The sequence below is a fragment of the Myodes glareolus genome, chromosome 24, assembly GCF_982192425.1.
Source record: "Myodes glareolus chromosome 24, mMyoGla1.1, whole genome shotgun sequence".
NCBI lineage: Eukaryota > Metazoa > Chordata > Mammalia > Rodentia > Cricetidae > Myodes > Myodes glareolus.
In genome coordinates, this window is record NC_142049.1 from 49,111,378 (window position 1) to 49,121,098 (window position 9,721).

The 9,721-nt window shown below is 48.2% G+C and overlaps 1 protein-coding gene across 1 annotated transcript; it reads left to right on the forward strand.

The window, feature by feature from the left end:
* Positions 1-2,274: 2,274 nt before the first annotated feature.
* Positions 2,275-7,313, forward strand: Dkkl1 (dickkopf like acrosomal protein 1). The gene is made up of 5 exons (XM_048438030.2): positions 2,275-2,434; positions 2,597-2,762; positions 3,574-3,714; positions 3,801-3,890; positions 6,928-7,313. The coding sequence occupies exons 2-5, from the start codon at positions 2,610-2,612 to the stop codon at positions 7,234-7,236; spliced, it is 693 nt and encodes a 230-aa protein (XP_048293987.1). The 5' UTR covers positions 2,275-2,434; positions 2,597-2,609; the 3' UTR covers positions 7,237-7,313.
* The last annotated feature ends 2,408 nt before the right edge of the window (positions 7,314-9,721 follow it).

A 9,721-nucleotide genomic window follows, 5' to 3' on the forward strand; every position in this document is an offset into this window, starting at 1 on the left:
TATCTAAGATGACAGTTATAGTTCATCTTGAAAGGAAGTCAGAGCAGGAAGTCAAACCAAGAACCTGGAGGCAGGAGCTGAAGCAGAGGCCGTGAGGAAGTGCTGCTCACTGGCTGGCTCCCTCCATGGCTTGCTCACAGCACCTAGGAACGGTGGGGGGGGGGGGATATGGAACCGCCCACAGTGGGCTGGGCCCTTCAATGTGATCATTAATCCAGACCGCGCTACAGACTTGCCTATAGGCCAGTTTGATAGGGACATTTTCTAACCAAAGCTCCCTCTTCCCAGATGACTCAGGATGACTCATGCTCTTGTTCATGAAGAGCTAAGCCGTGTGATGAACTACAGACTTTCTCTAAGAAAATAGACAAACAGAACCCCCAAAACAACAAAGAAAGCACGGTCGTGAGACGGACAGGTGACTCAAGGAAAAGGCTACCGCCACCGTTGTCCACTTGATGGTGGGAAGAACAGCGTCCTGAAAGTTGCCACCTGATCTCTGCACCTGCTTATGGTGCACACACAGATCCAAGGCCATGTTGCACTGCACAGCTTAAGGCCAGTCGAGGATGCATAAGACCCTATTTCTACATTTAAAAGGCAAGAAATGAGAAAAAAATGGAAGAAACCGGGCGGTGGTGGCGCACGCCTTTAATCCCAGCACTCGGGAGGCAGAGGCAGGCTGATCTCCGTGAGTTCGAGGCCAGCCTGGTCTACAGGAGCTAGTTCCAGGACAGGCACCAAAAGCTACAGAGAAACCCTGTCTCAAAAATCAAAAAAAAAAAAAAAAGAAAGAAAGAAAGAAAGAAAGAAATGGAAGAAGACAGGATAGTTGTCTCCAAATTCACAGCCAAGCGTGACTGGCATATGGGCTCTGTGGGTTCGGGAATTTGGGGTTTTCTTGGAAAAAATATAACAAAGGACTGTAATTAGGCTTTTTTTTAAAATAGTTGGACTTTGGGGGCTGGAGAGATGGCTCAGTAGTTAAGAGCATTGCCTGCTCTTCCAAAGGTCCTGAGTTCAATTTCTGGCAACCACATGGCGGCTCACAACCATCTGTAATGAGGTCTGGTGCCCTCTTCTGGCCTGCAGACATACACACAGACAGAATATTGTATACATAATAAATAAATAAATATTAAAAAAAATAAATAAGGGGGCTAGAGAGATGGCTCAGAGGTTAAGAGCACTGGCTGCTCTTCCAGAGGTTCTGAGTTCAATTCCCAGCAACCACATGGTGGCTCACAGCCATCTGTATGAGATCTGGTGCCCTCTTCTGGCCTGCAGACACACATGGAAGGAATGTTGTATACATAATAAATAAATCTTTTTAAAAAATAAAATAAAAATAAATAAATAGTTGTACTTTTTACATGAAATCAGCTGGAAAATGAGAAGACATCTATGGTAGTGATCAGAGGTAGTCAATGAATGAGGGTAAATCAAATCCCTTAGCAATGAAGGCATTTACAGTCAAACCTAAGTTCGACCTGAGGCCAGAATCAACTCTTCAAAGTTGCCCTCTGACCTCCACATATGCACCATGGCATTCCTATGTGCTAACACTCTGCTAAATAAAATTAATGATCTTAGACCCGAATATGGGATAAACAGAGGTCCAGGGAGTTCTGGGATACAGAAGCAGTACTCTGACTTAAAGGGCGCGGCCACCCGTGATTGTTGGTTGACTCCCATTGGAAAGTCGGGAGGGGGAGGCAGAGAACTCTGGGCGGACTAAGGGTTCCAAGGCCTGAGATCAGTGTTTAGGGCGTGGCTCTGCGACGGGGGCGTGGCCAATACCCGATGGGGCGCAGAGGCCAGGCCAGGTAATATAATAGAGGGTAAGATCATCTGGTGGGAGCATGGTTATAGAACAGGGCCTTGATCTGACTTAAGGAAAGTAATGAAGAGTGGAGGCATGACTCTGTATGCAGGGGCAGGACCGCGGAAGGAAGGCCTGGCTCATCCATGAGGTTATCAGCGGGGTCGGAGGCAGAGAGACAAAAGGCTGTGCCTTAAGGGACGTGACAGGCGTGTATTTTAGAGATCAGAGTTTAGGAAGATATGCTGGTGGATCTCTGTGAGTTCGAGGCCAGCCTGTCTACAAAGAGAGTTCCAGGATAGCCATAACCGTTTCACAGAGAAACCCTGTCTCGAAAAACCAAAAAGAGAGAGGAGGGGAGAGATGTGTGATTAATGAACAATAGAGGTATGGATTCGGTGGTGCCGTAATGGTGATACTACGGTGGTCGCGGGGTGGGCGTGGTCAGACAATTGGGGCGTGGCCAGTCTCGCGGAGTGGTGGCACCCAACGAACCCTTCAGTAATCTGCCCAGGCTCGAGGCCAAAACTGGATATTAACTGTCCCGGTCCGGCGGTGTCCGGAGCCGGGTGGCCGAACTGTGTCCAGGAGAAGGAGCGGATGTAGGCAAAGGTGAGGAACCGGGTCTGAGTGTGGTCGAACCCGAATGAACTGTGCCCGAAATGGAGAGTGCAAACAAGAGCCGAGAGACGCTGGGCAGGTGGGCGGGCGGGAGCTTCCCAGAGACCCGGGCCTGGGAAGGGGCCACAGAGGCTGAAACTGCCCTTGTTACAGCCTACCACCCGCAATGTGTCGACTGGGGGTTCTGCTGCTGCTGCTCCCCTCAGCCTTCGTGTCCTCTTTTGCTGTCCCGATCCATGATGCCGTCGCTCAGGAGAACTCCTCCGGGTTTCTGGGCCTTCAAAGTCTTCTCCAAAGCTTCAGTCGACTGTTTCTAAAAGTGAGTAATGGCAAGGCTTGGGGGACAGAGAGAGATGGGCCAGGCAGGAGATAAGAAAAGGAGTCAACGGAACACAGAGGTCTGGAATCGTGTCTCCGAAGGCAGAATGATTGTCTAGCATGCATGCAGCCTGGGCTTGATTGCCAGGCACTCAGGAGGGGGAGGCAGAAGGAACAAGAGTCCAAAACCACCTTCTCCTACACAGAAAGTTTGAGACCAGCCTGGGATACATGAGACTTTATCTCAAGGAAAAGCAGGATTATAAGGTTGAACAGACAGGTGATGGGGAACCGGCAGCACAAAAATAGGAAGAGAAACTGGGCGTGGCCAAGGAAAGCCCAGCATCCCAGGCAGCAGGTCCTTGGCTCACTCGAAAAAAAAAGTTCAAGGTCAACCTAGGCAACTTAAATCAAACTGTGTTTCAAAAAATAAAAAGAGCCAGACCTGGTTACCCATGCACTTGGGAGGTAAAGTCAGGACACTGTCTGTGAATTTGAAACCAGTCTGGTCTGCATACTGAGTTCCAGGTCAGTCAGACCTACATAGTGAGACCCAGTCAAAATAAATACATAGAAGAGGGCTGGGGTTGTAGTGGCTGAGAGGTGGAGCCCCCCCAGTCAGGGGTGCCAAGCTTGCCTATGTATGGGGTAAGAGGTGAAAAAAAGAGGAGAGGTGGTAGCCAGACAGCAAGGCACTGGGACAGAAAGACAGATGAATATTGTGGCAAGCGGCTCTGGGGACCAGAGGATCGAGGGGAAAGGGACACCCTGGATGTGCAGCAGGCGTACACACTGTTTTTCTCTGACCCTAGGATGACCTGCTACGAGACCTGGACAACTTCTTCTCCTCCCCCATGGACTTCCGGGACCTTCCCAAGAACTTCCATCAGGAAGAGAATCAAGAGCACAGAATGGGGAACCATACCCTCTCCAGCCATCTGCAGATAGACAAGGTGCCTCTCCACCACCCATGGTGCTGCTTTCCTGACAAGAGAGAGGAAAGCAGGTGTGTTCTGATTCTCTCGTATCACCCTCACAGATGACTGACAACAGGACAGGGGAGGTGGTTGTCTCTGAGAAGGTGGTGGCCTCCATTGAGCCAGAGGGGAGCACAGAAGGCGACTGGAAGGTAAGGACCTCCCTTGCCCCAGGAATCAGCATTTTTCTTTAGTTGAGAAAGTCCACTGTGCCACACTGTTCCAGTTCCCCTTCTGTTGCTGTCATAAACTATGTTAGCCAAAAGCAGCGTGGGGAAGGAATGGGTTTGTCTGGTTCACAACCCATCCTTAGGGGAACTCATGACATCAGCCATTCCTACTGTCAAGGGTAAAGAGAGAAAAAAACACATCTTTACTTGCTTTGCCTGTCTTAGGTGGTTCAGGATCTAAGGAGTGGTGCTGCCCACGAGGGATTGGTCTTCCCACATCCATTAACAACCTTGACCTAGTTCATTTCCCATTCAGGGCCTCTTCCCAGGTGATACTAGGCTGTGGCAAGTTGGTATTTAAGATTAGCCAGTGCATACTCTGTACATGGAATATCCTCCAAATTTCAGTGTGTCTGTGTCAGAAGGGCAGGTCAATAGGTGCGGCTGTAAACATAGACGATCCCAGTGCTTGAAAGACTGAGACAGGAGGATTGCCACAATTTCAGGCCAGAGACAAGAGGATCTCTGTGAGTTGGAGGCCAGCCTGATCTATAAAGCAAGTGGCAGGCCAGCCTGGGCTACATATCAGGACCCTGTCTCAAAACAAACCCAAAAAGTCTACTTGTAAACTTCAGAAAGTGTTTTGATCTTCTCAGAGAGTTTTAGCATCTCCAATGGCTTTGTGAACTTCAGTCTTTGAAAAGTCCAGCAATTGCAGTAGTACAGGGCACATCTCAGAGATTTTTTGTTTATTTTGGTTTAGTTTGGGATTTGTGTGTCTATCTGTGCCCACACAGGGGATGCCCAAGTAGGGCAATCACTCTCTACCTACTTGTTTTTATTTTTATTGTTTTTGAGATAGGGTCTCATTATGTAGCTGGATGGCCTTGAACTCACTGGGATTGCCCCCCACTCCCTGCTTTTGCCTGAGTGCTGGGATTGAAGGTGTGGGACACAATAGGCCTCTATCTTATTTTGGGGGGACAGAGTTTCTCACTGAATCTAAAGCTCATTCATCCAGTCAAGCTGACTGGCAGGAACCCCAGGGATCCTCCAGCCTCTGCCCTCCCAACCAAGTGTGGCCATTACCAGCATGTGCTGCCCCTGGCTCCTCCGTGAACGCTGGAGACTGAACTCGAGTTCTCAGAGCTGGGCACAAGCACTTCACTGACGGAGCCTTTTTTTGAGACAGGTCTCACTCTGTAGCCTACGCTAGCCCTGAACTTGCACCATTAAGCCCAGATGAGGTTAGGGTGATTTCAGAAAGAGAAATTTGGTATAGACAACCAGGAATGGTGACATGCCATGTTTGTTTTTGTGTTTTATGTTATTTTGGTTTGGTTTTCGGTTTTGGTTTTTTTGAGACAGGATCTCTCTATGTCATAGCCCTAGCTGTCCTGGAACTTGCTTTGTATTGCAAGCTGACCTTTAACTCTGAGATCCACCTACCTCTGCCTCCTAGATGCTGGGTTTAAAGACATGTGCCACCACGCCTGGCATAGTTTAAGATGTTTGATTTAGGGTGACCCAATATTTATGCCTCTACCTCCCAAATGTTGGGGTTCAAACTTAATGCTTTCTTTTTTGTTTGTTCTGGGTTTGGTTTTGGTTTTTTGATATAAGTTTTTTTCCTATGTAACCCTGGCTGGCCTGGAACTTACTCTGTAGAGTAGGCTAGTCTTGAACTCACAGAAATTTCGCTGCTACTTCTGCCTCCTGAGTGCTAGGATCAAAGGTGTGTGCCACCAACACCCAGCTAATACATTTGGTTAAGAACACTCGCTGTGGGCTGGAGAGATGGCTCAGAGGTTAAGAGCACTGACTGCTCTTCCAGAGGTCCTGAGTTCAATTCCCAGCAACCACATGGTGGCTTACAGACATCTGTAATGAGATCTGGCACCCTCTTCTGGCATGCAAGCATGCATGGAGGAGATATTGTATACATAATAAATAAATCTTTAAAAAAAAAAAAAAAAGAGCACTCTCTGTTTTTCCAGAGGATCCACAAGGCAGCTCACAACTGTAAATCCAGTTCCAAGGGACCTAACACCCTCATAAAAAATAAAATAAATTATATAGATAGATATCTATAGATATAGATATTTAGGCCAGCAGTAGTGGTGCACGTCTTTAAGCCCAGCACTCAGGAGGCAGAAGCAGGTGGATCTCTGAGTTCACTGAGTTAGAGGCCAGCCTGGTCTACGAGAGTGAGTTCCAGGATAGCTAGGACTATTAAACAAAAAAATCCTTTCTCAAAAAAAAAAAAAAATTGACAGGTCAGAGAGGGCATCAGGTGAGTCTGATGAGCTTGCGAGGTTCCTCCACGGGTGCTGGGACCCCAGCTCACATTCTCCGCAAGAGCACTGCTGATGCATGCAAGTGGAACACATAGTTAACATTCAGGGACCCCATATTATTGGGGCCTTTGAGATCAGCCTCAGCACCCTCAGGGTTCAGAACAGCACGGGAAAACTGAGAGTGAACAAATCAGCTCAGACCCATCTCCTCCTCATGTCTCTTTATTCTTCGAAAAAAGGGGTTTGCTCCCCACAAGGCTTCCACCAGACACAATTTACAATTCTTTAGGTAATAGCAATGATACCAAGCATGCGTTTCACAGACCCAGGAAAACTGATGACTTCTGGCAAGACGGGTGCCTGTTAGCTTACTACTGCCTGGGGGGGAGGGGGGCGTGCCTGTGAAGCTCCCAGCACCCACATGGCAGTTCACAACTGTAACTCCAATTCCGGGAATCTGGCATCCTTACACAGACATACATAAAGGCAAAGCACTAATTCAAATAAAAATAAATAAATCTTTCAAAAAATAAGTAAATAATAAATAATAAAACCAAACGTATTCCACAAAGAATGCAGCTGGCCAGACAGAAAACAGAACTATCGTCCCAAAAAGGGCTTTTTAACCGAAAAGCACCCAGTGAGCTGAAATGCAGGTTGAGGCGGTCCAGCTCCTTGGATGTGTGGCATTTGACCAGCATGTCCCCGTGCCTTATTCCTAGGTGCCCAAAGTGGAGGAAGGAGATACCCTGGTGCCTGTGCAGAAGGCCATAGATAATTTTCACCCAGAGCCCCGGCGGGTGGCTTTCTGGATCATGAAGATGCCAAGGCGGAGGACCCAGCCAGATGTCCAGGATGGGAGCCGCTGGCTCATAGAAAAGCGACATCGCTTGCAGGCCATCCGGGATGGGCTTCGTGGAGGTGCGCATGAGGACAACCTCGAGGAAGAGGTCCGTATCCCCCAACACGCCAAGCTGCCTGTACGAAAGACACACTTTCTCTACATCCTCAGGCCGTCCCAGCAACTGTAGAGTGGGGACCAATGTCCCTGCATAGTCCTTACCCCGCCCCAGCACCGTATGGAAATAAAGTGTTTTCTTCAATCTAACCTTTTGATATCCGTTCCCAACAAAGCCACAGTAGCTACTTCCTCTAACACATGCATTCAGCACACACATTGAGCTCTGAGTGTGGCTGGGCCAGCTCTTGCCTATGTCCCATTCAGAACACTCGCTGTCTTGGTCAGGGTTTCTACTGCGGCGACAAAACAGCAGGACCAAAGAGCAAGTTGGGGAGGAAAGGGTTTGTTTGGCGTACACTTCAGCATTGCTGTCCATCACTAAAGGAAGTCAGAATAGAAACTCAAGCAGGGCAGGATCCTGGAAGTAGGAGTTGATGGAGGGGAGCTGTGTACTGGCTTACTACCCAGAGTTGGCTCAGCCCACCTCCTTCCCCCCCCCCCCCAGACAGGGTTTCCCTGTGAAACAGGCCTGGCTATCCTAGAACTCACTCTGTAGACCAGACTGGCCTATAACTCACAGAGATCCACCTGCCTCTGCCTCCTAAGTGCTGGGATTAAAGGCACACCTTCTCATAGAACCCAGGACCAACAGTCCAGCACCACCGATGATGCATTGGGCCCTTCCCTCCCTCTGGGGCCTCCCCGCCCCCCCCATCTCCCCTTCCCCGTCCCTCATTGATCACAAAATGAGAAAATGGCTTACTACTGGATCTATCTCAAGGAGGCCTTTCCTCAGCTGAGGCTCCTTCCTCTGATGATGACTCCAGCTTGTGTCAAGTTGACACACAAACCAATCAGTCCACCGTTTCTTGGTTGGGCAACTTGGTCTCCTGTGGCATCATGGTGTGCACCTAGTACTGAAGCCTTTGGTCCAGCATGTCTGCCCTTTCAAGCCCCCAAGTTTTTAAAGGAACCGACCTGCCAGGTCACACCAGCTTTTTTTGGTTTTGGTTTTGGTTTTTTTTGAGACAGGGTTTCTCTGCAGCTTTGGAGGCTGTCCTGGAACTAGCTCTTGTAGACCAGCCTGATCTCAAACTCACAGAGATTGCCTGCCTCTGCCTCCCAAGTGCTGGGATTAAAGGCGTGCGCCACCACTGCCCGGCCCAAATATGTGTTTTAGATTTTACAAAATTATCAGAGATCTTACAAAAGGAAAAACAAATATTGAAAGGTTAATGTTTGTAAACATAAAAATATTTCTTGTTAAAAATATGAATTTTGTTTAAAAATTTGTTGCTAAAATTTTTATTTTTTATTCTTATTTTTGGCTTTTCAAGACAGGATTTCTCTGTGTATCCCTGGCTATCCTGAAACTCACTCTGAAGATGACACTGGCCTCAAACTCAGAGAGATCCGCCTACCTCTGCCTCCTGAGTGCTGGGATTAAGGTGTGTACTGCCACCACCTGGCTGAAAGATTAATATTTGTAATTTATGTGTATAACTGTTTTGTCTGCATGTATGTCTATGCACCATATATGTGCCTAGAGTCAGGAAGAAGGTCATTAGAGCTGTGGAGAGTGGAGTTACAGACCTTCTGAGCTGCCATGTGGTGCTGGGAATCCAGGCCTTCTGGAACAAAGCCATTGCCCTTGACCACTGATTTATCTCTACAGCCCCAGGAATAAATTCTGCTAATAAATACTGACAAAGCTAACAGTGTCCACCATGCCCCACAACCTGTGCTGAAAACAGTTGGCATACCTTTTTTTTCAAGATCAAGATGTGTCCTCGTTTGCTTTCTATTGCTACGACGAACACCATGATCAAAAACAGCTCAGGGAGTAAAGGGTTTATTTCATTGTCCCCATGTTTCTCAGATCACATGCACTGCAAGGAAGTCATGCAAGCGCTGAAAGCAGGATTGAAGCAAAGGTCATTCTCACAGAGATCCACCTGCCTCTGCCTCCCCAGTGCTGCCCCACCACTTGCCTCTGCCTCCCCAGTGCTGCCCCACCACCTGACTCTGCCTCCCCAGTGCTGCCCCACCACCTGCCTCTGCCTCCCCAGTGCTGCCCCACCACCTGCCTCTGCCTCCCCAGTGCTGCCCCACCACCATGCCCAAGTCACTGGCAGCTGAGCTACATGTCCAGCTCCTATCATTAATTGCATTTGTGTGTTTTTAAACAAAGGGGAGGAGGGTACACATATGACATAGTATGACGTGGATTCAGAGGACCTCCTTCCACCATGTAGGTTCTAGGGATTCATCCCAGGTCACCAGGATGGGTTACAATATCTTCACTTGCTGAATCAATGCACCAGCTTTTTTTTTTTTTTTTTTTTTTTTTTTTTTTTTTTTTTTTTTTATAATCTCACTATGTAATTGGGCCAACCTAGGACTTTGTAGACCAGGCTGACCTCACTTTCCTCTGTCTTCCTGCCCTTGCCTCCTGTGCACTGACTGTTATGCCCAAATCACAGAGTCCCCCCTTCCCCAAAACCAAGTCCTGTATGTAAAAGCAAAGGACCTTTATTCTTACACAAGTTCGTGAA

Coding starts and splice junctions, on each gene's coding strand:
- Dkkl1 (XM_048438030.2), top strand. CDS start 2,610: ATGTGTCGACTGGGGGTTCTGCTGCTGCTGCTCCCCTCAGCCTTCGTG. Junction 2,763..3,573: donor TCAGTCGACTGTTTCTAAAA/GTGAGTAATGGC, acceptor CTCTGACCCTAG/GATGACCTGCTACGAGACCT. Junction 3,891..6,927: donor GCACAGAAGGCGACTGGAAG/GTAAGGACCTCC, acceptor CCTTATTCCTAG/GTGCCCAAAGTGGAGGAAGG.